This window comes from Charadrius vociferus, unplaced genomic scaffold (genome assembly GCF_000708025.1).
Source record: "Charadrius vociferus isolate BGI_N301 unplaced genomic scaffold, ASM70802v2 scaffold45, whole genome shotgun sequence".
Classification (NCBI taxonomy): Eukaryota; Metazoa; Chordata; class Aves; order Charadriiformes; family Charadriidae; genus Charadrius; species Charadrius vociferus.
Window position 1 is genome coordinate 1,053,773 of NW_009648712.1, and position 27,445 is coordinate 1,081,217.

Below are 27,445 nucleotides of genomic sequence, written 5' to 3' on the forward strand. Positions count from 1 at the left end.
TGCATCATTCATCACTCTTGCATATCAAGTTTTTCTTTCAGTGTTTCTGGTATCTGTTGGGATCATGAATTAATTTAACGGTCTGTGTGATTATTTTGACCTAAGCACTGTGTGGCTTTCTTCTACTTTCTCTTTGAAGTTTCACAAAGGGAAGGGGGGCTGGAACATTGTAATCTCCTTAGAATAATTTGAGAAGGAGTACTTAAATGCTGCTTCGTGTTTCTTTATTGACATTTCAGGTGTGAAATGAAATCCCCTTCCTGGGAAGAATGCAGATCCGCAGAGCTCCTGGCCGTTTAGTATACATAGCTCTGCAAAAAAAACCTGTCCACAAATAACGGCTGCTTCGATAGTTACCTGATGCTAAGGGGTTAAGTAGTAAACTGAAATTCTCTGAAACATTTGAGGTGCTAAATTTACAAAACAAGACACAGGAACTGTTTTAAGATTAGTCATAGTTAGGAAGCCTATTGAACCACCAGCATCTTCCCGGAAACATCCTGTACTTTTGTCGTCTTCGGCTAGCTTCATCTATTCACCGTCTTCACTGCTTTTTGGTTTTTAGAAACTCTTGCTGCAACTTCTTTGTGACTAAGGCGCATTGTCAGTCAGTCCCCTTCTCCCCATGCCAGCCAACTGTCCCCTTAATGCAGCAATTCACTTGGATGAATAGTGCTCATACTTTAAGGAGACAATTGCCTACCAGAGAGAGTGCCAAGTTGATTTAACTTTGCACAAGTGTGAAAGAGTTTTTAAATGGATGCTGTCAACTGACATTGGCCCAGGGCTTTAGCTGCCTGGAAATTGTTATAATCTGATTGGGAGTATGTCCAAATTTGTTTAAAATATTTTAGTCAACCACTTGGCTGCAGAGAGTGTTAGTACCCCAGAAACTGTTGTCAGACGATCGTCCTTGGTCTGTCGGAACTACAGCGGACGTGTCCTGGCCAAATGTACAACAAGGCTTTTAAAATGGACTCTTTTTTTGGCAGTACATCACTAAATTGGTGAAAGAATACAGCATTCGTGTTGTAATCTGCTCTTCCAGTTCGGTTTAATGCCACAGCGTGTGTTTGAAACACTTAGTTGGATGTATAATACAGTATAAAACCACAACTGTAGCCTGCCATTACGGTAAGACTTTCAGAGCTGAGCTACTGTTTATCCAAACTAGCTGCTGGATTTTCCACTACCTGGAAATGTTTAGAACCGGACAGAATTTAGGAAAATGGCATTGCTGTTTTGCTGGCCAAAATTTGTTGTTGCGTTTTTAGTGGAAGTTGAAAGGATGCTTACCTTCTAGGTACACCATCACTTGAATGCAGAGGGTTTGGTGCTGTGTGTTCTTTCTTCCCCGGTAAGTGTGAGCACAGGCCTTTTCTTAGCATAGTTTGGGGTCTGATATGTCTTCACTGCACTTCTGAAGGGAAGAGAGAAGGTAAAAAAATTTAAGGAAAAAACATATGGAGAAGATGCTCCCTGAAATTCCTGATGTCTGTGTTTCACAAAGGCCAGGAAGTCTGAGAAAAGGAAGTACTTCTGCCAAGAGCCTGACAAAATTAAACTAGAGGTGTGGAAAGGATGCTATTAACAAAATGCCCAGTTTAAAGGAGAGAAAAATTCTTACAGGTATGCTGATCGGGCGATATGCCTGCTAAACTTGTGTTTTCCCAACAGTAAGTAGTGAGTATATTTGGGGGCGGGGAGGAGGGTGTTTTCCTTGCTTCTCTGAGATCATTAGGCCGTTACAGCTGCGACAACATTGCTACTAGTTTAGATAGATTTGTGGAGAAAAAAGAAGCATTGTTATTTCAGTGCCTGGCTGGAATAAGTAGTTTGTTAAGCAGCACTGTGACATTGTTAGTTGTTTTGAGGACATCCCAATTAGTAGATATGCAACTATTAATAAGTAAGTGTATTGTATACATCAGAAAGAAAATATTTAGATTGAAAAAGATGAAAAACAGGAGCTAGAGTAATTTCCAAATATGAAGGTGGTTGGGACTTGTTAGCATAGCATGGATTTATGAAGGGGAAATTGTGCTTAACCCACGTTCTGTGATGAGATGACTGACTGGTTGGATGAGAGTGAAGCAGTGGGTGTTGTTTATCTTGACTTTAGTGAGGCTTTCAGCACAGTCTCCCATAGCACCCTCATAGACAAACTGATGATGTACAGGCTGGGTGAGTGACTGGAAACTGGCCGAACTGCCGGACTCAAAGGGTTGTCATTAGTGGCCCAAAGTCCAGCTGGAGGCCAGTCACTAGTGATGTATCCCAGGGCTCAATACTAGGGCCAGTCCTGTTTAACACCTTCGTTACTGACCTAGGTGGTCACACAGAGGTGCACCCTCAGCAAGATTGCAGAGGATACAAAGCTGTGAGGAGTGGTTGATAGACCAGGGGGTTGTGCTGCCAGCCAGATGGACTTCAACAGGCTGGAGGCATTGGCTGACAGGAACCCCATGAAATTCAATAAAGAGAAATGCCAAGTCCTGCTCCTGGGGAGGAACAACCCCAGGATCCAGTATATGGTAGGTTCCAACTAAATGGAAAGCAACTTTGCAGAAAAGGACCTGGGAATCCTGGTGGAAAAGATGTACGTGAGCCAGCAATGTGCATTTGTGGCAAAGAAGGCCCAGTGGTGTCCTGGATGCATTAGGAAGAGTTACCAGCAGGTCGAGAAGGTGATCCTTTCCTCCTACGTAGCACTGCTAAGGCCATACCTGGAGTGCTGTGTCTGCTTCTGGGCTCTCCAGCATGAGAGAAGTATGGACATCCTGGATAGTCAAACAAAGGGCCACTAAGATGATTAAGGGCCTGGAGCATCTCTCCTGTGAGGAAGGCCTGAGAGAGCTGGGACTGCTCAGCCTGGAGAAGAAAAGGCTCAGGGGGATCCTAGGTGTATAAATACCTGATGGGGTAGAATAAAGAGGAGAGAGCCAGGCTTCTCTCTTGGTAGAGTCCGCCGATAGGACAAGAGACAATGGGCACAAATTACAATACAGGAAATTCCATTTAAACATACGGAAAAAATGTGGGGTTTTTTATTGTAAGGGTGATAGAACACAGGAACAGATGGTCCAAAACCGTTGTGGAGCCTCCATCCTTGGCGATAACTCAAAACCCAACTGGACACAGCCCTGAGCAACTTGCTGTCATTGACATGGCTTTGAGCAGCAGGGTTGGAGTAGGCCAGAAGTGCCTCCCAACTTCAGTTGTTCTGTGATTTTCGTGAAAGGAGTTAAGAGGGCCACAACAGTGTGGTAGTTGAAATGAAACAAAACACAGGTGTTGAAAGGCAGGATATTTTTGTTTGTTTGTTTTGGCAGCCAGATGGGGTGTTTTTTTGTTTCTATCAGCTTTCTTATGACAGGTTGGGAATAGGAGAGAGAACTCTTTGCAACTGCATTGTTCTCCTAGGTTTCTTTGCTTTCTGCTATTAATATCAAGTCTGTGTATGGCTTTATTGTCTGCTGTGTCCTCTCCCCACTCCCGTGGCAGCAGTGGCAAGGATACTGTTAACTTCTCTGATGCCTCAAAGACTGAGCAGGACCAGAGGCTTTTAAGTCAAGGAAATGTTTTCATCTCATATTTGGAAAGGTGTTTTTTCAACATCTGTGACAGGGTACTTTTATTTCTTTTTAATGCTCTAAAAACTTAGGATGAGAATGCTGCACTTGCTCCAACAGTCTCTTTACCAACGGTGATAAGGTGTTGGTTTTGTTTTTCTCCCTACATTTGATGAAACATACTGAACTGATGAATTCATGCTGTTGTTCTCTTGATGTTAGATCTACAAACTTCTGTCAGACTAATACAAAATATAGAGGTGAAAAAGGAGCTGGAACAGTTGCATATGGGTTTAAACACACTATTATGTTTAACTTTAACATCTTACCAATGGAAATATAGTTAGGATGAAACCTAGCGTTTGAGCTTGCATCACAGAAAGGCACCTGATCAGTGTAGTAAGATGGGACTCGTTAGTTTTCAACTCTTTGTCTTTGGACTTGTGAGTAAAAAATAAGATAAATAGTCAATGCTATGCTGAAGAAAAATTGGGTGAACCTGGACTTGAAATTTAGAGGGCATTTAGAAATCTTGTGAAACAAAACTGCAACTTCATGCAATTGGTCAGGATAAAAATACTTGTGTATATTGAAAATTGGCTTGGTTTAGTCCTTGTCTCAAGTTGCCTGGCTGCTGGTTGTCATTTCCACAGAAGTTCTCAATTCCAGTCTTCCAGCAAGATGTTAAAAGTTATACTTGCCTTTGAACAATATCTCATTTGCAAATGAATAACTGTTTTTAGAAGCTCATTTGTGTTTTCTGGTAATTAGGACAGCTATTAAATAGTTGAATGGCTACTACTGCACAGGAGCATATATTTATGGAACGATCATTTACAGACTGGGAATATAAGACAGTTCTTTTTATAAAACTAAATGTTTGTAGTACTACTATTACAGTAAATCTCTAACATCTGATAAAGATCATCTGCTCTTCCCAAAGATACTGCTTAAACCTTTTAAGGAAAAAAAACACACTTACATCTCTTCAGAGAGTTTTGCTTTTGGACTTAGAAGTACAGCTTGCCAAATGGCAAGCAAGCAAGGATCACCGTCCTGTTGACAGTAAGCAGCAAATACAACATCTAGTTAAAATCCAAATTACTTTATGGATGATCTCTGTCTTAATCTGCACGTGACACTGACTTTTTTTTTTTTTTTTAAAAAAAAGGCTTCAGGAGATATCTGGGGAACTATAGATCAGTAAGCCTGACATCTGTGCTAAGTAAATCATTTGAAATAATAATGAAGATAACATGGATAAACATGATGTATTGAGGAAGAGTTAAAAGCCTGCTATGAAGGGATGTCATGTTTTGCAAACTCACTGGAGGTTTTTTGAAGGCAAGCACATGAACAAATTAGATCTGACAGAAATAGTTTACTTGAATGTCCAGCAGGCATTTGACAAGGCCCCCCACCGAAGAATTTTGATGAAAGTAAGCAGCCGCAGGATAGGGGCAAAGGACTTCATGTGGTTAAATTTATGACTAAAATATAAGAAAGGGAGTGTTGGAGTAAATAGGGTAGAGAAGGGTCCTGTGCAACAATTCTCCAGGGCTATGTTAATGGAGAATGTTCAAGTTCATAAAGGATGCAGAAGAAAAGTGGGTTCACAGACTTTACTGATGGGTAGCAGATGCAAAGGCAGACCCTAGGATTGCACAAGGACTTGACAGTGCTCAGGAACTGGACATTAAAATGGCAGATGAAATTTCCCATAAATAACTTCATGTAGTGTGTTTCGAGGTGGGAAGGGGCAAGCTTATCTTCGCATCTAGAAAGATGAGCTCAAATCTGACTATTGCCACTGGAACTGGTTAGGAAATAAAGAGAGAATAATGATTATAGTGTTTTTTAAAAAATTTTAAAAAAATTAATTATCTTATGTAGTTCTTCCTTGCTCACCCCTATCCCTGTCATCATCTCAAAAAGAATGTAGTTGAGGTTTTAAGGAAGAGCAAATATGAAACAATTTCTGTAAGAGGATCAGCATGAATTCGTTTGTTAGGGTAGAAATGGTGACCGAAAAGTGGTGTGACAGAATCCTGTAAAGCTTTCAGTAGCCAACAGGATATAAATAGGGAGTGTTTATTCACTGTCTTTTTTTTTAGTGCGCACACACTAAGAGGTATCTAATGAAACTAGCAGCTGATGAATTGAAAACAGACAAAAGGAGGTGGTTCTCAACAGAATGTGTAATTAAGCTATAGAATTTCTTGCCTCAAGAATTTAAGGAAGCTAAACATTACATCAGTGCAGAGGGAAACTGTCTTTTCATGGAAGAAGAATCATCAAATGCAAATACCTATTCTTGTTCAGGAAATCCTGCTCCTGCAAACTGTTGGGGGCTCAGGGAGTATTCTGGGGAAGTATTACTATATATGGGGCTCAGGGAGTATTCTGGGGAAGTATTACTATATATTTATTGTATTCTTACATGCTTCACTCGGTATCTATTATTGGCTGGTGTCAGTGAGAGGGTATTTGAATGGTCATGGACCTTTGGGTCTTGCTCAGTACAGCCATTCCTTTGTTGTAAAGCCTGCCGTCCCCCCGTCCCGTCCCCCCCCCCCTTTTTTTTCGTCCCCCCCTCCCGTCCCCCCCCCCCTTTTTTTTTATAATTCTTTTTTTTAAATTTCTCTTACTTGTTTTCCAGAATCCTTTCTACCAGTAGCACTCAAACTTTGACAGAAAATGGGGCACTAACGGATTTTGGGGGTGTTTTAGGGCCACTGGCTACATAGTCTTCTCTTTGTGTGACCTTGTCTGTGCCACCAAAACAGAAAATCTCCATGAAGCAAGGGTCATGTTCAGGGCAGGGTTAGGACTGCAGGTACACATCAGTTGGTGGTTTGATATCCTATGATTTTGTCCTTTTACTGCTGCATAGTGCGTTTTTGGTCATGTAATGGATGCACTTCCAATCATATCTCTCTTGTGTGCTCCTTGCACAATAGAGGCCCTTTAGGGAAAGCGGTGTTCTAAGGAAGAGGTATTTTTGAGTGGGTATTGATCAAATAAATGCATGGTCTAGACTGTCTGTAGACTGCTTATTTCTGCTCTCCTTTCAGACTCCTTTGCGGTGATTTTTGTGTTGCCCTTCCCTCCCCCAGACATGCTAAACACCCATATCTCTCTGTTGTATGTGACCAGCTTATCGATAAAAATATACTTCTTTCTGTCTGTAGCACCTATTGAAATAACCAAGGGACCTCTCTACTTGTAAACGGAGAAGTAATATTAAGTAATATTAAGAGGACATACTTTGTGCTGGATGGAAATACTGCATTTAAGAAGATTCATGCTATTTGAAATGAGACTGCTATTTAATATAGCTGCCCTGTTCCTTTTGTTAAGATGGCAGTTGTGCAAATCACAGATGATTTTTACTGTTTGGTTCAATCATAATTGATTATTTTGATTTAGGTGCACACTTTACCATGTCAATAATTTTGAATCCTAAGCCCTCGCTTTCTGTAGAAACATTCTTAAAGTTTAGGCTGACTTTAGGCATTTAGTAGACTTAGGAATACATTTTCATCCAGTTATTCATCCTTTTGTGAGTATATAGGCTTCTGAAGAGCTTTCTGGATGTGGCTGCATTATTTTAAAATAGTTCTTTCATATTCAACAGGTGCTATAATTTGTACAAAATTGTCAGATGTGTGGTGTTTTTGTTTGAAAGATGTGCTTATTTTTCCACAAGCAGACCGCTAACCATTGCCCGAGGGGGAAAGTAGTAGTGATTGCTAATGTTTACTTAGAACTTAAGCTAATTTAGGGTAGTGCTGCTTTTGCTTTTCACCTTCTTGAAAGAAGAGTTTTTTAGCCTAATTCTTTGATTCAGTAACAGAAGATGACCATTAGGCATGCTATGTAATGTAAATGTGAGCGTTAGCTACCAGGAGACAAGTTGGTGAACACCAGCTTTGGCTGCCTGTAGGTGAGCTAGTTCTGTAGGCTGCCTTTATAGTCAGTGGAGAGAAATAAGCTCTTTCACTGCATGATTCATCTCACCCTCACATAGATGTCTAAATTTGGAAGATGAATTCCACCTGAAGTCCGTTACTGAATATAAATGTCATTAGTTTGAACTAGGGAATTATTTAAAAAGACACTAGCTTGACTGGCATGGCAATTGAGTAGAAGCCTTTTGTTTTCTACCATGAATTAGTTTTCAGAGATTTAAAATCAGTACTCTGTAGTCTGTTTCATATTTTGTGTTATTTGAAGCTGCTCTGCTTATATGGTAGATTTGAAACCTAACAAGTAAGGTATATTCCTATTGCCTAATTTCTAAGCATCTAGCCCTGTGAAGCTATCTGAGTAGTCCTGTTGCCAGCTGGTTTGATTATTATTTTTTTGGTTGGGTTTCTTGCGGGGGGGGGCTAGCATAATTTAGCATAATTAGAAGAACAGGACATAAAACTATTTTCTTTATGCTCTAATCTTTGTTAAATGTTAGTGATGAAAAAAAAATAATATTTAGGCATCATTAAAATCATTGCTCCTCTAGAGGAGCCTGTGTCTCTCCACGGGCTGTACAGGAAGCCTGCGTAAGGCGATCCAGACTTCAGATTTTCAGAATCAAAAGGTAGACAGTGCAGGTACCTTCCTTAATTTTTGTTTCTGGTTGGCTGAAGTCAACACTTGGAATGGCTGATATCCTTTTTAAGTTTCGTGCTGTGCCATGCTTGCTCACTCTGCCATCCTTGAAAACTTTCTATTTCCCCTCCCTCCCTTCTTTTTCCTGTGATTCCTGTGAGTGGCAATCTCCTGGTCTTTTCTCTTTCTTTCCTTTCAGGAACGCTGCTTTTTATGTCATAATTTGTGGCATCTTTATCCTCCTGATCACACTGATCAAGTCCTGCCATCAGACTCTATCCTTATACCTGAATCAAAAATAAGATTGCTATTGTACTGCTTCTATTTTTCTGTTCTATTAATTATACTGATGTTTAGTTGTATATGAAAGGCTGATGGAGCTCTGTCAAGTTTGTTGAGTGGTTTTTTTTACATTAAAGTGAGTTGTTTTTTTTATTTCCTGCATCAGCCTGAACATTCTACAAAGTAGTTTAGGATTAGAGAATAACTCACAACATTGTGTCAGGTTATATACAACAGAGAAACCTGTATCCTTTGCACATTTTCCTCCACCAGATACAAACACAGGGGGAAGAGGAGTTCCTCAGTAGGAGCTTTGGGGAAATCACCGGTTGAAAACTTGGAACTGAAGGGTTATTGGGGTTCCTGACTGGGAGAACTGGATGTCGCACAAATATTGTGTGGGCTCCTTACTTGTACCAAAAAGAATGTAAAACAGTTCTCAGCTCTGACAAAAATCTCAAGAGTCAGAAGTCACAGCTATGACGCTACAGGGAGATACGAGGACAGATGAGGCACATCACCAGCCCTTCCTTAACACTGGCCAAGCATTTGTCAAATAGAAATTGTCAGGCACTCCTAGAATAAAATGCCTTCCCTGCAAGAGGGGACATAAAAACCCCAGTAGTCTCTACCAGTTGGAAATGGCTGGATAATATTCTCCATCCCTAGTCTGGCAATTTAATGCTGGGTGTTGTATGAGCAGGAAATGCAAACCTGTCGGTTTGTGTGATAAGGAGCAATTGCTGAGCTTTCCACTTGATATCGAGTAGGACTTTGCTTGGGAACAATATCCCTTCTTCATGTTGAGTTACAACCAGTATTTAGTAGAAATATGAAGCGCTACCTATTCCCTCCCTATAGACTGTTCCAAGAAACCCTTCTGGTTTTTCCTTTCTTCTTACTGTGTGTTTGGGTTTCAGTGCTGTATTGTGCAGATCTTGCCTATCTTTAGAACCGTCTTTAGTTACTGGTGAACTATGCCACTCCTGTGGTGGCTGAAGATACAGGTATTTACTTCTAATTGTGCTCAGCCTCGGGGTTATCACTCTTAGTGAATAGTAGTGGATTCTGGGAGGGAGCAGTCCACAAATTGCTGCAAACAGCAGAACCTGTTTTTCAGCAGATTCATTTCATGTTTAGTCTAGAAGACAGCATTTAGAGATACGCAAAATTGATTCTTCAAGCTAAACCTGTGGGATGATAGTGTTGCATTGCTTCCTGCTTGAAAGATGACATTTAGAAGCATTAAGTTTATAAACCTGGTGAGGACTTAAGGAGTTTTTGAAGTTTAGAAGATTTGAGGCTCAGCAAGGAAATCCCATTTCTGCTGGACAGGGAACGCCTCTAACTTTCTCTCAGATACAGCTTCCTATTTAACCTTAGAAGAAGTGATAAATACGAGTTTTTACGTATTTGTAAACCATTAGTTTAGATGGGTATAAGAAGAACCAGAACACTGAAATGAGTAAGAAAACCACATAAAGGGACTTAAAATACCTTTCCCCCACCCTCCATGGAACAAGGCTTTCTTCCCTTTCTTGTTTTATGGGAACATGATAAAATAGCATTATTTAAAATGTTTGTACTTTTTAAATTTGTTTTCTATAAATACTTGGTTTTATTGAAATTTTCAGCTGGAGCTTTTCAAATCTGTAGTGAGTTACATATTTCAGCTCTTTTAAGCATGCTACTTATTTTTGAAGATGAGAAGTTTTGTTCATTGCAATGTTTCTATCTTAGGCAGCATTAATTCTTTTTAAATGTTGTTAATTTGTTGTTTTCTTCATTATTACTCATAACTTAAATCCTTCTGACCTTTGACCAAAATTTAAATAGCTTATGGAATTTACTGAGGAATAAGTTGTTTGACGTGCACGCCTCTGCTGAATCCCTAACATCTTCCACCCCTTTTCAGTGTTTCTACCCTTAACATTTAATTAACATGGAAATTGTCCTTCCTTCTGGCAATACTTTTGGAGTCAAAAGAGTAGTGCTAGAAGCTCTGCTTACTGGTTAGGAACAAGAAAACTTGCTACTACACAGTAGTTATTTAGCCTGAAGAGAACCTTCAAGTATACATTGTGTATTCTTAAAAACAAGGTAGCAGGGTGACTGAGAACACAAAATGGCCAAGGCATTTTACTTGCCTATTTAGAAGAGCGTTACCTGAACCTGACAATAAAAACTGAAGGATGTCTTGTGCTGTGGTGTACCCTATTGTAGGTTAACATTATTTACCTACGTAAAATATGTCAAAACTATTTTCTGTTGCTCTTTTCTTTGTTTGTTGATCGCTAATATTCTGTTTCTTTTTTAAAGAGAACTCATAGCACTATAGTTGTTGCTCTAGCATCTCTTCACTCTCCCCTTCACACCCTTCTCTCATCTATTCCTGTTTCATTTTCTATCCTGTACAGTGGCTAACTTATCAAAGTTATCAGTTGTGTTCGCTTTGCCCATCTGCACGGAGTAGAGACTGATAATGTGTTTTACATGCTGCTGGCTAGTTCACGCTTGGATTGTGTTGCCTGCATGGTAGGGAGTAATCAGGGCTGAAAAACACTAAATTAGAGAGAAGGCCCATTGCCTAATATGGAAAACCTTTTGAAAAGATGAACAGAAAACTGATGTCATCTTTAATGTACCCTTAGAAGATGTCTGAAGACTTCCACATTTTTTTGAGCTGTATTTTGATAAACCTCCCCATCACAGAAAATGCTGAGATGGTCCCCCTTTGTTTCACTCCATCAAATAAGAACACCCTCAGGAAAAGTTTGTCTTTGAAATCTTTTTCAGAAATGCTTTTATGAACTGTGTTTAAAGCCTTTTCAACAGTTTTAAGTGGTAGAGGAAAAATCAGCAGAAGATGAGTCTAAGGGAAAACCGACAAGGAATGGTAGGCGAATGCAATATGGTTTTCTATTATATGCCATCATTGCAGGCTTGGTAGACCCTGTACGTGTCACTAATTGCTAGTCTGGAGCTGGAAAGAGTTGACTGTTTTGATTCCTTAGGCAAATGAAACAACATGAACGTGAGGGAAAGTAACACCTTGGTTTTGAAAGGAGAGAATTAAGTTGGGGGTTTTGTTTGGGTTTTTTTTTTAGTTGGTTGGTTGGTTTTTTATTGGTAGCAGGCTCACAAAACCACTAGCGGAATGCCCACATTGGAACAAAACTTTTCTGTTGAAGACAGAGGATATACCTACTTCGCAGGAGCCAATCCTGGCCTAGGACAAGTGACTGTAACGTACAAATAAGCCAGCTTTGCCTCCCAAGGCAAGAGGAAAGTGGGCGCTTCCTCTCTGTGGTGTGCTTGCTGAGGTGCAGCAGAAATGCCTCTCTCCTGCAGAAAGAGATGAGCTTGGAAGGTAGAGCTGCCACATGGCTGAGCTCCGTGCGCATTGCAAAACATAGTGCCAAGTGTAGGCTAGATGATGAACAGAACAATGGAGTATTGGAGATAAGTGTAAGAAGCCCTGGGTAGGTTAACAGTGAGACTCCACTCTTACCATGTCCTGTGGTCTCCATTTTCAGATGAGTGATAGATACTATTTTTTATTTTTTTTTAACCAGGGCCTGTAGTGACAGAACAAGGGGTAATAGTTTTAAACTGAAAGAGAGTAGGTTTAGATTTGATATAAGGAAGATATTTCTTTTTGTTATGAGGGTGGTGAGCCCCTGGGATGGGTTGCCCAGAGAGGTCGTGGTTGCCCCATCCCTGGAAGATCACTTCCAACCCAAACCATTCTGTCATGCTATGAAAGAAGAAATATTACTTACCTGGAATACCATGTCTGTTCCTGGTGATCTGTATTAAAGGGAAGCACTGAAAAAAACCTGAGGGAACTTGGAGAAAATTAGGTGATTGGAGTGACTGGAAAGCCACTTGCTAGACTGGATTCTAGTGAGACTGCATCAGCCTTGCCAAGGGGGAGGTTGAATAGAGCCATGATCTACACACCCAACACAGGGAACAGAAACGGGGCTGCAAGGCGAACGTGTAACAAGGTTGCTGGCTGGATGTTGGCATCAAATTCAGATGGGACATGAGGCATGTACTTTTTTAGTGGTTATTGTGTTTACAATTTGGGACTTGTCCAGTATGGGCGGACTTTCTGTAACAGGTCACTTTGAAATTAAATGAATTTAACCATGTGTACCTTTAAAAACATTTTAAAAAAAGAGAAATTAATTTAGGGCAGCCCTATGACCTCTGTTGTGCAAGATGCCTGACAACCTAATTTAAGTAATTTTTCCTGGTCTTATTGCCTATGAATACTATCATATCTGTCAGTATAGAAAGCAATATAACAGCAGTAATGATAGCTATTAGGGTAATAATTCTGGTTTAGTTAAAACACCATCCAGCACTTCCTCTTCAATATGGGTATTATTTAGCAGGTGTCATCTTACTGGGTTTTTGTTTCATTTTGAATTTCTTTACAATTTAATTGTACTTTTCACTTGTTTTTTATGTACAAAGAAAAACACAAGCTAATGGATCATCAAGAACAGTGTACATGTGTGGTTGTAATTGTTTATACATAGTTTTACTCTTTGTTTTAGTCAAAAGGTTGATATTTTCCAGCTGGCTTCTTGAAATTCCTGTTGTTCAACAAAGAGCTAATTGGTGAAGGAGGTCTGGGTATATGGCCCTTGAATAAATGAGCAGCAGCCTTTTGTCAGTAATTGGATTTAAATACTTTAATTACCAATTTTTGTTAACATGCTAATCATGTCAATTATATTTGGATAAAATGTCTTGAGAATAATGGGGAATATAATTTCAACTGAGGATGACATTTGGCAAACATTAGCTGGGAAAATTAATTTCTACAAAGCAGGTATGTGCAAATGTAACAGTTTGTCAAACACACACCAAATTAGTTAAGTCTAAGTTCCATGAGATTCCCTAACAGTGTTCCTGTGCTATAATTTGGGTGGAGATAACAGTTATTTATTGTAGAGTCTTTTTTTTTGTAATTCATCTTTTAAGTTTCTGTAACTGTTCCTTTCTTTATATTAAGTTGACTAACAGAGACCAAATGACGTTGCAAATGGATTCTTGCTGGTATTGAATTCCTCTATCATCGTAAAATGTAATTGCTACTTCAGCCATATGCTCAGTTGAGAAAATAAAAAAATACTGTAGATTCATATGAATTTCAGTATCCTTGAATTTCTGGGAGCTTACAAATTTTGTAGTCCATTTTTTTCAAATGTAGTTGGTAGTTGAACTTAGAAAGAAATGATTTCTTAAATTTTCGATAATTTCTTGGAACAAAAGTGCTGCAAATTGTTCTTCTACCATGTAAGTTTTACTTCACTTTTTCTGTAAAGCAGATGTCCCATGGGAAAGCAGTTTGCGTGCTTCCTGCTGTGAGATCCAGAAAATGGAACATTGGTTTACTTTAGTAAACAATATTGAAGAGTTGCTTTTAAAATAACTTTTGGAGGCATCTTTTTCATAAATAATATACTTAAATAGAAAACTGAATGTATAAAAAGGTTCTGTAATGCAAGGCATACTTTTTATTGTTTTCCAGATGGGATTCAATGAAAACAAAATCTTTCCATTTATAAATCAGTTCCTAAATTCTGTCTGAAATAGACTAGATAGCTTTGTCAAGGACATGCATCTTATTGTAATCTGAAACAATCTTTTGGCTAGACTTCTTGAATATATCAGGCTTTTAATTTTTAAGATAATTGTAATTATTTAAAAATTAATAAAAATTACTATTACACTGAAAAAACCTGAATCATCCTTTTCTGCTTGCATTTATTTATTGACTGTGTACTTAAATGTTCAAGACAATGGAGCAGCAGTAATGCTGTCTAGACAATATATTGGTTGTTTTGTCAGTTTTGTCTGCGGTATCATCTGTTGTCAGAGAAAATGTCTTTGGTAAAGGCTTGAAAATTGTATGGCTAGACATTGTAACTAAATTTTAAAAATAGTCTCATGAAATGTATTATATATTTCAGCATATAAAATTGCTTTGCAATTTTGATATTTTAGTTCGTCTCTCCCTTATGATCTTGACTGCTGGAGTAAGGAAAATTAATCCATTAGTGTTGTGTACCTGTTTTGCATCATTTGCCTTGGGTCTGTCAGCAGGATTTTTGTTGGATGTATAAGGAAGCATAAATTGTTTTTCAGTCTTTCTGGGTATGAACAATATGCTTGAAAATTCACTGAAAATTCAGAATAGATCCTGAAAACAAATTTTCTTAAAAGTTCTATTTAGCAATTGGTGCATTTTCAAAATGAACTTCAAACATTTAAGTTTGACGAATATTTTCTCTGCTGTGCTCTGGAAGTTAGAAAGAGCTCCCTCTGGCTGTCAGTCAGGTACCCCCCGCTAGGCTCTGTACCTACTGCAGGTGGGCTTGGGATTTTGGCAATTTTTTCTTTTTTTTTTTCTTTTTTTTTTTTTTTTCTTTTAGCACCCAGCATCTTTTTTATTTCGTGCTTTCTGTTGCCTTGTGCACAAGGTAGGCAACTTCCAGCTGAAGTGAAGTTTGCTCCTGTGAGCAACTGGAAGACAAGGAGATTGATGATGGAAGTGTGCTTCTTCAGATACTTGAACAGCTTTGACAAGGAAGTGTTGCTTGGCTGTAGCAGACTAAAATTCAGGCCACTACAGTTGCACTTGGAAGATCTCAGTCCACAGATCTTGGCTGTGACGCTCACTTCCTGGGGGTTTTCAGAAGCCTTGTCTAGAACAGAAAGTTATGATGTTTAAATCTATATCATTATAGTAATAAGGTTTTTTTATTTTCTTGGATATGATTGTGCTGACTTAAACCAGGCAGCATAAAACAGTTCAAGTAAAGATATACTAGAATGCAAACCCTGTGCAGATATTGCATCAACGTAACTGCTTTAGTTTAAATTCATAAGCTAGATCACACCTCTAGGAATTTCCTCATGTAGCTGAGTCCTTAGTCTCCATCTGATTGTGAGCTTTCTGAGCTACAGGTTGTTGGAGGTTAGAGAAGTCTCAGTCTATGCTCGTCCTGCTTCTCTCTTCCTCCAAGGCATCTGCTGCTGGTCACTCTTCCTAACCTTATTGTCAGAGTCCATCCCCAGGGCCATGGTGAAGTAGGAGTTCATGGTCAGAGGCAAAGGCCGCTATTGAAGACAGGATACTGAACTACATTATCTTTGATTAGAAGTGTCTTTAAAATTAGAGTAGGCTTGCTTGCTTCCACCTCTTGTCTGTCTTTCCTGAACACTTACTAATGTGATCGGAAAAGCCACCTTTTCTTGCTACGCTTGCATACCACATCTGGTCAAGGGAAACCTACACTATCTCAGATAGTGTAGGCAAAACTCTGATTATAAATAAGCACAATTTTATGAGTGTGTGTTTTGCAGAGCCAGCCACACATCATCCATGACATGATCATTGTCTCCAACATGTTCCTGCAGCCTTTGCCTGTCTTTAAAATAAAGGACCGTCTCTACAGATTCAGCTGTCCAAATACACGATAAGCGAGAGGAGACTACATGTTTGGTCCAGATAAAAAGAGTGTGTGACTGAGAGGGAAAACTGAATGCTCACATCTCCCCTGACTTTGCCTTGCTGATAATCCTTAATTCCACTTTATTTCTTAGAACTTGTTGCAGTAGTTAATTTTTCCTTCAACTTTGTAACCTGGCATCCAATGGAACCTTGCAGCCAGATGATTGGGCTTGGTATGGATTGGGACAAGGGTTGTGCTGCCTGCCTCCTACCTGTTGGTTCCAACAAGGATGATAGGAGAGAAGCTTTTGTCTGGGATGGTTCATATTGGAGGACTGGAAGTCCTCAGTGCCCTTCATAGATACAGTGTCCAAAGCCTGATTTATCTGAGCGAGTCTCCCATGTCTAAGCTGTTCAAACCTCCGAGGAAGCACGCTTCCATCAAACTTATCGTCCTTCATTCAAAAAAAAAGTCAAGAAACCCCAGAAGGACATGAAGGATTGAAGGACCTTATTCTATTTTTATGTGATTCCTGCTTATCCTAGTTTTCCAGGTACTGTTTTGAGATATGGTATTCCTTCAGAGCACAGTTCTTGTAGTGATCTTGTCAGCCAGGTAACTAGCTCCTCCAGTAGAAGGATCAGGCTCAATCATTAATTTAATGCAAATTCAAAATTCTGATTCCTGTAAAAAAACATTAGCTAGAACAGAAATATAGAATCATAGAATGGTTTTGGTTGGAAGGGACTGTAAAGATCGTCTAGTTCCAACCCCCCTGCCATGGGCAGGGACACCTCCCAAAAGACCAGGTTGCTCAAAGCCCCATCCAGCCTGGCCTTGAATGCCTCCAGGGATGGGGCATCTACAGCTTCTCTGGGCAGCCTGTGCCAGTGCCTCACCACCCTCACAGTGAAAAAATTCTTCCTGATATCTAATCTAAATCTACCCTCTTCCAGTCTGTAATATTTCCAACAGCTTTTAACTCTGAAATACAAAATGTCCAAGTAGAAAAGCAATTTTATACTCATTGTTTTTTCTCTCTTTGTACAGAGGCCTCTGCTACGCCACGTTTGCTAGCTATAGCTTTATTAGCAAATAATCTGGGATTTTACTGCTTCTATGAAATCAAAAGCATTGCCACAGCAGCCCCAGAATTTTTCCTTGAATATGTTCATATAGTCATGATAAAAGCAGGATTTCATCTGTTGAAACGTTGGGATCAAAAATTTCTGATTGCATTAGTCAGTGATAAAGAGGATGTTTCTTTACTTTTAAGTATATTTTTAGTGTATGGGCTACCTAAGGTCTAATAGTGCTGCTTTGTATTTATTTTTCTAGGTAGAACTGCATGAAGATGTGTGGTAAAGGCTGAAGTTGTAGTAACCTAAATCCTTGCTTCAGTGTCTTTTTTTTTTTAATGCTGTTTCTTTTATCTTCACTTTTTGCTCTTTATTAGATCATTAATTACGAGGTCATGTCAGTTGCACTTTAAATGCGTAACGATACAGACTCTCTAAGGTCTCGTTACACTAATGTTATTACTAATTATAAAACTGAATCCAGTAGAACACCGTTCTTCAAAATGCCATGGGTTGTTCATGGTAAAATAAGCAAACTTTACAGTTTATGACAGCTCATAAAAGATATATCACATGATAAAAACTGCATAGTTAAAAAAATGCGTATACTCTACAAAGAACACAGGAGAATTCCTTAGTTTATTTTCCTTTGTAAACATTGCAGGTTGCTCTGGAGACAAGAAAGCCCACCCATATTTTCATACCAAAGCAATGACCTGTTAAAAGATGGACTGAATTAGTTGGCCCTTATAGTATTGGCCAAAGGGTTGTTAGCCTCTTTTTCTGGTTATCTTTGTTTCTTTCAGTCTATGTCAATTCTAGTAAATGAGTCTTCGATATCACCAGCTGTTTGGTGGATGCTCTGCATTGTTTGCCTATTGTGTGAAAAGCCAGTATAGGTTTCGTGTCTCCGGTGACATAGGGAGTCAGCCCTGCGCTTGTTTGAGCAAATAGTCAGCTGTCAGCTAATGGATCCATTAGCGAACTTTCCGCAGAATATCCTGTCTTCGTCATTGCATAAAATGTTAATAACTTTAAGTCATGACTTTAGTTGAAAGTTAAGAGGACCTTTTTTTGCAAGACAGTTGTTTCACATTTGAGAATCACAGAATCACAGAAATGAAGGTGCTTCTTTTCTTCCTAGAAAGAATTTATTTTTTTTCCTAACACTGACAATTGAAGGTAAAGTAGCAGTGGAAATCTTCAATGAATTTTTTGTCTTTTTGTTAGCTATTTGTGAACCTCAAATTAAATTACTTATTATGTTATGTGTAGCACAGGGGGGATTGTTTTTTAGTTTTCTTTTATTATTAATTTTAGGCAGGAGGATATTTGCAGTCTTGCTTTATCCTTCTGGAAAGAGATTTGACTTGCTTCTTCTTCTAACTTGACTCTTTCTTCATAGTGAAGAATTACTTATGTACACTTTTCGGTTTTATGAACAATTTCAGTAATCAAGAGGAATGGAAAAAAGAAATGTTGCAGCCTGCCTTTCCTCTTAGTGATTTTTCTGTTTCCCTACCTCTTGCATTTGGTTCTTGTATGGTTTTAGTACCCAGTTTAGCCTAAAGGTTGAAAAGAGAACAACTCCCTAGAGTGTCTTTCCCTTAGCAGCATGTTGGAATGGCTACATGCGGCTGTCACTCCTGGCCTTACATCATGATGAGGCCTCCAGAAGGCATCTGGGGAAATGCTATATCGTAACAGAAGTGCAAGATAGGAAGAGTACCTCCAGTTGGTCCCAAGAGGAAACTCCTCATTTTTCTTGTTTGTGGGTTTTTGGGTTTTTTTTCCAGTGAATGGGGTTTGTTATCAAATCCATTACAGCAAGTGAAACAAATGTGAGGGTCTCCCAGCTTTTGGTCTTCGGGGTTTCAGAGACTAACATCTAGCCTTCAAAATCTTGATGCAGATGGGTAGAGTACGGGGAGGAAATGAATACGGTGTTTGGAGGCATTTGCAGACTGCTGTGCTGTGAGGCAGCTAGCTGTACCACATTGTGAGTTTATCCACCTAAGTTAAAATCACCTCTTTCAAAGAAAGCTCTAGCATCTTCCTTCACACCAGTAGGAGACTTTTCCTGAAGCACTCCCATGAACCTTGTGTCCCAAGGAGCTAATGAGTAGATAACTTCTGTAACTGTCAACTGGAAAGACCAAAGATGCATTGGATGAACAAGCGGTTGCCTTGTGACACCCACCTCTCCATGCTGGATGGACAAGCCCGTAGACACCCTGAGGGAACCGTTTGTCAGTATCCTAGGATATGATGGCTCTTGAGGAAATACTCATTTTTCTTGGGCTGGCAGGTCATCCTTCTGAAAGGAAAGCAGGAAGAAACAAACCCATGAAGACTTTGCTGGCCACACTTTCCAATTGTTGTTGAACAAAGCTTTCCTCATGACCTAGCACTCTGCTGTAAAACAGAGTTGGGAAGGTAAGAGGGCAGTATTGACTTTCTTGGAGCTCTCTTGTTTGGCAGAGGGATTATTAAGGGTCCTCTGTCACTGTCTGAGGTGTTTGTAGAGTATTGAATGACAATGAACTTTGGCCCTTTGTATGACTTCTCCAAAAAGCCCAAGTCAAATTAGATGTCACTAAAATCGCATTCGATGACTACTTCTTGCACTACTCTCCTATTGATTTTTGTGGGCATCCTGCTGACCTTCAGCTGTCCTTCCAGTAATCATTTTAGTTTGTTTCTTCTTGAAAACATTCTAGCACAGGACTGTTTTCATCTAGAAAGCAGAACAAGACACCTGTGCTTTTAGTCCATGCCTTTCTGAACATGGTTTCCTAATAGACCTCCAGCAAGCTGGCTCCTAACCCGCCCACCAAACACGTGGGCACACTGATCAGAATCTGTGGGAGATTTACTTGTTTCAAAGAAAGAAGAAGCTGCTGAAGTTACTCAAGTAGTTTGCTTCAAACACCAGTCTGGTCTAAAATAATGATTTAACTACTGGGAATGGATCAGTGGCTTGTGATTAACATACCTTGGGCCAGCGTTTCTTTGAATAGATGGACTTCTGCAGAGCAAACAGGAACTTCTCATCTGTATCTATTTCTAAAAAGAGTTCAGTGCTTCAGAAACAGAGCCATGAATTTTATGACAGAAATACTTAATACTTTGTTGCTGGTTAGACAAAGGGTGATAGAAATAGTAGCAAGTTATTTCAGTTACATACCTTTTTAATAACAAATAGAGTACCAGAATGATCAAATCCAACATCGCATACCAGCTGCTTAGGGATTTTTGTCTTTATCCAGTAATTTATTACAAGACTAACAGTAATAAGTGGTTGGTTTTTTCCCCCCATAGTGTGGGCAATCATTTTTCCCTTCCCTACTACTCACTCTGGGTTTATGTCATCATCTCTCCCCTCATTCCTCTAATTCCGCCTCATAAATGCATACACAGTATTTTATAGTAAGTTCCACTTATGTTTTTGGCTTTTAAAAGCTAAGGAATTTGCTTCCTTAATTTTATTTCATGGGTATGCAGTTATAAAAGTAGAGCTTTTAAATTTTTGTGCGCTTATTTCTGGATGTCTTTCTCTTTGAAGTGCTGATTGAATCTCTGTTGTTAATCTCTTTAACCCCTGAAAGAAGATTACCTTAACAGTGAAGTGGCTGGGGAGGGGAGAAGCAAGGGAAAGGCTTACTCTATTTCTCTAGGATGAATTCAGGTCTTCAATAAGGGCTTTTCTTTGCGGCACTCAATTATACCAATGGTAACTTTTTGCTGCTAACCAACAGCTTAAGTGTGTGAGCACGTATGGGTGATCGCAGTTATAAACGCAGTACAGGGTAGTCTTCTCACCAGCCATTTGGTCAAATCAGCAATACCGTAGGCAGAGTCCAGCAGTTTTAGTGAACTGGTAAATTCTTTTGAACACTTAATCATACAAATGTTCATACATTTCCTTTTTATTCCACGTTATTAACGTAAGTAGTGTGTTGGACTTCTGAATCCTGTGATTGCTTAACTTTCAACCAAAGGCAGGGACTCAGTACTATTAGCAAATACATTTTTGTAGAGGTGATTGGATTTGTGTTCAGTGCTAGCTGAAAAACTTTGATTGCAGTTTTTTTAAGACAATCAAAGAAATAGGCCTCAAAGTAAGGCAAGAGCTCACACTAGGCAGCCACATGGCCAAAAAAAATGGTTCGAATTACAGTGTCTGTTTGCAATGCTAGAGAAATTAAAAGGATGTGATTAGGTCTTTGATTGACTTATATCATGAATTAGTAACTGGCTTTTCTGCTGTAGATTGCAAGGCTTCTTTTGTAAGATATTTAGACACATTACGTTCTTCATGCGTGTATTTGAGTCTTGTTTTATTAACATTTCCACGTGATTTCTAAGTTGATTTCTAAGTTGGCAAGAATAGTATCAGAATTAAAAAAACGGATAAGATGTGCTTTTGTGATGATTCATTATTCTGTGTAAAACTCTCAGACAAGATTTGTAAATATGCAGTTACTTGCCTTTGTTGCTGCCTGTTTCTGCACCAGTAATTGTATTATATTACATCATTAGGGGCTGAATTGGCAGGGTGAATATTCTTAATGTTATAAGCAGTAAATTTTGTATGGTGTTTCACTGGCTACGGACCTTCTTCTTTCCAGGAACTCTGATTTGTGGTTCTTGAGGAAATTACAGTATCTTTAATGTTGTAAAGGTTAGTTTTACAGAGGGAATTAGTTTCTCTCAGTGTGACTATAATTAAGTATTTGTTTAGTAAGATTTGCTTTGTACCGTATTTTTGTGTCTAATAGTTAACAATGTAAGAGAGAATTGAAAAGGAAAAAAATAGTTAGACACACAATGGGAAACAGTTTCCCTAATTGTTAGTTAGAGTCCATGAAACTGTTGTTGTAGTTAACAAAAAACATATTTTTAATGCTTTCAGACTGCTGCTGTTTAATTTTTTTAACTGATTTGTTAGAGAATGGGGAGCAGCTGATTTCTTATTTGGGGGGAGGTTTCTCCTTTTGAAATTAAAGTAGATTTTTAACCTTTTTTTTTCACCAAGAATGTAGTGGTTTTCATGCCAGACTAGTGCTTGAAATAGAACTCTCTAATAGAGACTCCCATTTTCTTACTGATTTGTTTCCCAGCTGGGGTAAGCCAGAAAATGCCTGCTATCAGTTGTCACTACCTGATAAATGGCAGGTGGTGACTTCTTAAGACTCAATAATTTTAATTGTTGGTGACACATCTCCTCTCTGAGTGTCTCCATCAGCAGGTAATAGGTGTCCGCCTTGTAAACAGCTCTGGCACAGTCTGCCTGTAGTGGGGAGCTGGTGGCAATCTTGGGCCATCAGGGCTACAAATTGTCACCTGTCTGGGCACAGTTCAGTTTCTAAACTACTACAGATGTTGTAATTACTCTTCTAAATTTTTTTCTAATTCTAGTTAGACTCTAGAGCTTAACCCTGTCCTGTGGCCATGAATATCCCAGGTTTGTTTGTGAGTTGCATTTTGGGGGTTGGCAATAGATGAAAACTTTTCTGCATCTTTAAAGATATTAATTATAATGCCACCAGCAGGTCAGGACCTTATCACACAGACACTTAAAAAAGAAAGCTGGAGTGCCCCACTTGTTTTCTTCATATAATTGCTTTGGATTTGCGTCTTATAATTGGCTTGGCATTTGTCACCTCTGTTTCCCCTTCCACCCTGCTAGAGAAGTCTTCAGTGTCTTTTCCTCATCTGTTGCCTGACTCCTTCTTTTCTTTTCTTTTTCTTTTTTACAATTTGCAATCCACTAAGGGACTGGGATGAAGAATAATCCAAATGGGCTGTTAGTATGTGTGTTGTAAGGGAAAATAATTACGTCCTATCTAGTCTAGGAATGACAGATTTCATTCCAAAACACTTTTTCATCAGACTTATAAAAGCTGCACGTAGGAGCAGCTGGGGGTTGTTTTGTTTTGGGTGGTTTTGTTTTTTTTTTAACCAGTAATAAATCAGCATTTTCAGTAACTTTTGGGGAATCTTCTGTGTTAACTATCAAAAGACACAACATAGAGATGAATTTTTTTTCTCCTCTCATTCTTACAGAAGCAACCATGGGGTGCATTAAAAGCAAAGAAGATAAAGGTCCAGCCATGAAATACAGAACTGATAATACTCCAGAACCTGTTATTTCCCATGTCAGCCATTACGGATCAGACTCCAGCCAAGCAACACAGTCACCATCAATAAAGGGATCAGCCGTTAATTTTAATAGTCATTCCATGACCCCTTTTGGAGGGCCTTCAGGAATGACACCTTTTGGAGGAGCATCATCATCATTTTCAACTGTGCCAAGTCCATATCCTAGTACTTTAACAGGTGGGTGTTACAGAAAATTATGCATTATTATTGTTATTATTATGATGATTATTATTGATTGACAGTCATATTCAAAAAAGACTATGACCCCTTGCCACACAGAAGTAAATTGCAAATTTAAAATAAATTGCCTTTTAGCAATTTCTGATTTTCACTCTCTTTACTGCTTAGATAATAAGTGGGGCTTGGGGGTTGGGTGTTCTGGCTTTTGTTTTGGCTTTCTTTTTAAGGATCACAGCACAGAGAAATTTAAGATTTCTTAAAAGCATTAATGGGAATAGTTGATAAAATTGTGTTAGCAGTTCTAAGCTGTTGAAGGGATACACATGTAATAATGGCTTTAAACTTTTGGAGAGAGGTGCAAAATGAAAAACACTTCAAGTTTAGGAAATTGATATTTTAAACCGATTTTGAGATTTATTTGATTAGCTGTAAGTTACTTAATAATGCAACATTGAGTCTGTTCATTTATAAAGCTAAACAGGATATGCAGTATATTCTGTGTACTTTACTATATGAACAAGATATGTGAAACAAACGACCAGAATTCTCATTGTTGGGAGTCATATTAAAACCAAAGTTGAAAATGTAAAAATAGAATTTACAAGGCACAGAGACCTTCTTGGCTGAGATATAAAGTCTCTGAAGATTAAGCATTTTAAAGTGATATGCGTGTTTGATGTTACAAACCCACCTTTATATCAAAATCTAAAAACTTTATTACAAAAACATTGATTTTGTGCGCATGGCTAATTTCAGTAGTTTTGCTGGATATTTTTGAGAGGAAGCTGTAACTAGTTCTTTTCTTGAGAGAGAGGAAAGAATAATTTGTTCTAGAAGCTTTGCACAGACATTTCGCAAAACAAGGTAAATAATTCCTTATTAGTCTGTTTCTAGTTTTCCCACAAACCTCTAATGTTATCACAATTACAGTGCTTACATGTTTGCTTCATTACAGTGGCATTTAAAATCTTTTCAACACAAGAAATTTGAGATCCATAAAAATCCACTGTGGCCTTGACATTAAGCAATTCAGGAAGCCAAATATGAATTGCCAGGTAATGGTCACCTCAATTCCCTTTTTGGGAATTCATTAAAACCCAAATAATTAAAATTAGTATCTATCCTGTCTCAAAATTTTTGAGCCAGCTCTGAATCCACGTCTTGGTTGAACAGGTGCAGAAAGGAAATAAGGGCAGCATTTCTTTTTATTCATTAGTTTCACTGAGGAAAGTTTATCGTGCTTCATCTCCTCTGAGAACCTCTGTGTATTTCATCTTACTAGATCTGGTTCTTTATTCACGTGGGAATCTCCAGCAGTGTTTGTAGGCAGTCCTGGCTATTACCAGACATCAGGGATGCAGCCCCCACACAGGTACAACAAATCCTTTGCTGCAGAGACCAGAAGGGACATTCTTTTGCCTGTCCCTGTTCCTGCTGGTAGTTAAGCATGTTCTATCTTGGACCAGAGTCGATGGGAGAGATTTTTCAGGAAAAGATAGTCTAATATCTCATCAGTGTGAATTCGCCTATCAGCAGGCAGGCTGATTTGGGTGATACCCCCATCATTTTGCGATCCGGTAAAATGATACTGCATATGTAATTTTTCCTCTTCGTTTTGTAAAAGCAGCCCATCTGCAAACACACACATTAAAAAAAAAAAAAAAAAGTACCAGCAATTGTTTGGTACATTCAGTGCCAATTTTCAGATCAATCAAAATTGGTTTTTTTTGTGAACTAATAGGATGACAAACTTCATCTGGCTGTAAACTTTCTGTATTTGTGACGAATAAAAAATGTGGCCCTTTGTTTCGCAAGAGAGGAGAATAGATGGGCTTGTCAAACAGAACATAAATGTCACTAGTACTTATCCAGTCCATCAGTGATGCCTGACAAGAGGATGATATGGTTGTCATCGCGGCCTGTAGTGTGGCTGAAAAGAGTTGAGCTATCTTTTATTCCTCTAGAGCAGAAAAGGAGAAGAAATTGGAGTTAGTCACACTGTTCCTGTATTACACATTCTCCATCATCAGATACTTTGAATTCTTAGAATATTACTGAAAATCAAACCAGAAAAATGGGTGACTGTTCTTGCCTTCCGTGAAGCCGTGTAAACACTAGTGCTCTGTAATCCTCATGCTGAACAAGAAAGTAAAGTCTTCTCTCCAAAACCAGTCCTAGATTAGAGGATGGGAATACTGATTTAGTGAAAGGATAACCTTTAAGGGAAATGTTATGACCACAAATAACTTGAACAGCTAAACTGGATCACCTTGCAGTGATTGGCAAAGAAAACAGCTGCAAGAGACTTCAAAAATCATTTGAGTGGTATCTGTTTGTTAAAACTTTCTGTGCTAATGATGTTCTCCTGAAGTATTCTATTGTTCTTTGCTATGAAATAAATAACACTTGCTAGTGAGAATAAAAGGAGGTTTTCTGGTAGCTGAAGTGTTGAAATCAAAACTTTCCAAGGATTATATGTTAGCTTTTCCAATTCTTTAATAATAATTAAGAGTACACAAATATTGGTAATTACTGATAATTCTCTTATTGCATGGTTTGCATGTGAATCCATTACTTTGACTAGTGCTACACCATCTAGAGGAATTACTCTCTTGCTTGTTCCCACATTAGTATCTTTCTAGATGTTGTACAGTTTGTTTCAAAGTTCTTGGAATCTCCCAGTTTCTTTATATGCAGTTAAAAACTTGTAATATTGTGACTTGAGAGTATGGATTTTCTTCATCTGCTGAAGAACTCTGGGGATGATTTATTTCTGTATCACTTAGTTTCTGTTTGTCTGAATATGGTATGTATCCCCACAATTGTCTTGCTCGGTGTAGCAGTTTGTGTAATTGAAATAATGCAGTAACATAGTAATGCAGGCAAAAATCGGTTGAAATGTGTTATTTTTAACTTAGATTAGGAACTGTTAACTCCTAGGGAATATTCTAATTCCTTTTCAGTTCATCAATCACACTTCAAAAAAAAACCCCAATTACTCTAACCTCCTGTGGGGTCTTTCTGTTCTGTTTTTCCTAGAGGAACTGTAAATTCATTTCCAGCTGCGGCCTGCTGAGATAGTGTAATCACAGGAAGACTCTAAATCAAATGAAAATATTTAAGTGATTAGGAGCTTTTACATCAGAAAGCGTACATTGTAAAAGAATATTAGATGTAGACTATACCCGTTGCATTATGTGTTCTTTCTTTCTGATCATTGCCATGTTAACTGTAACATCTAAAATCAGTTGCAACATGTTTCTGCCGGTGGTCTTCCACATAGATCTCTAACATGCATATATATGTACCAGGATATAATACTGTAGTTTTAAAAATAAGTTATTGCTTGGACTATCATTAGGCTTCCTAAATGTCCGTTAGACTGCGAAACAGCATTTGTAGAGCTTAAAAAAAGTCTTTCTGAATTGCCTATCTGCAGTTTTCTATTTTAACTTTTTTCTAGTTATGGTACATAGTTCTTTATTTTTTGCTCATAGTTTGTACATCTCATACAGCCTGTTCTCCTTTCCCTCTTTCTATTTTTAGCTCAGTTTTATAGATTAGTTCTTTTAAGTATAGAGAATGTTTTCCTACCGTAAGTGAAGGAGACTTCCAACCATCTCTCTCTCACACATGTATCCTGTCTGTGGGACATGTTCAACAACGTGCCCTGTACCAGAAGTGGGATGGGGAAACAAATTCCTTAGGGCTGGTGGAGTGCAGCTGCTCGTCCCGTGACATATCTGTCCTTGTTCTCTAGAGTAGTGCACTGATGGATCATCCTCAGCAAGAGTCTGCTTCACTGATGGGGAGACTTGATGGAGTTAAAACAAAAATCATTAGTCCTAAAGCAGAGAAACATCTTTGTCCCCAACAGGATACTTTTATTCCTGGTTTGATTCCTTGAGTAGATCTTGATGTGTAACCCCAGAAAGTTGGGAACACGTCAGTTATTTATAGCTAAGTTCAACAGGAAACTACTTCTGTAAAAATTAGTGGCTGATGGTTCACCATTGTAGTGGTGTAGGATCTTCTGGAATTGCATTTCTTAACAAGAAGCTAGCTTAATAAAGAAGCTAGGTTT

At 38.6% G+C, this 27,445-nt stretch overlaps 1 protein-coding gene across 1 annotated transcript in view; it reads left to right on the forward strand.

Moving 5' to 3' along the window:
- Positions 1-23,088: 23,088 nt before the first annotated feature.
- Positions 23,089-27,445, forward strand: part of YES1 (YES proto-oncogene 1, Src family tyrosine kinase) — a 16,581-nt gene continuing 12,224 nt past the window's right edge. The window contains exon 1 of the mRNA XM_009886623.1: positions 23,089-23,358. Within this exon, the coding sequence (XP_009884925.1) occupies positions 23,094-23,358 (265 nt within the window). The 5' untranslated portion in view covers positions 23,089-23,093. The remainder of the gene's footprint in view (positions 23,359-27,445) is intronic.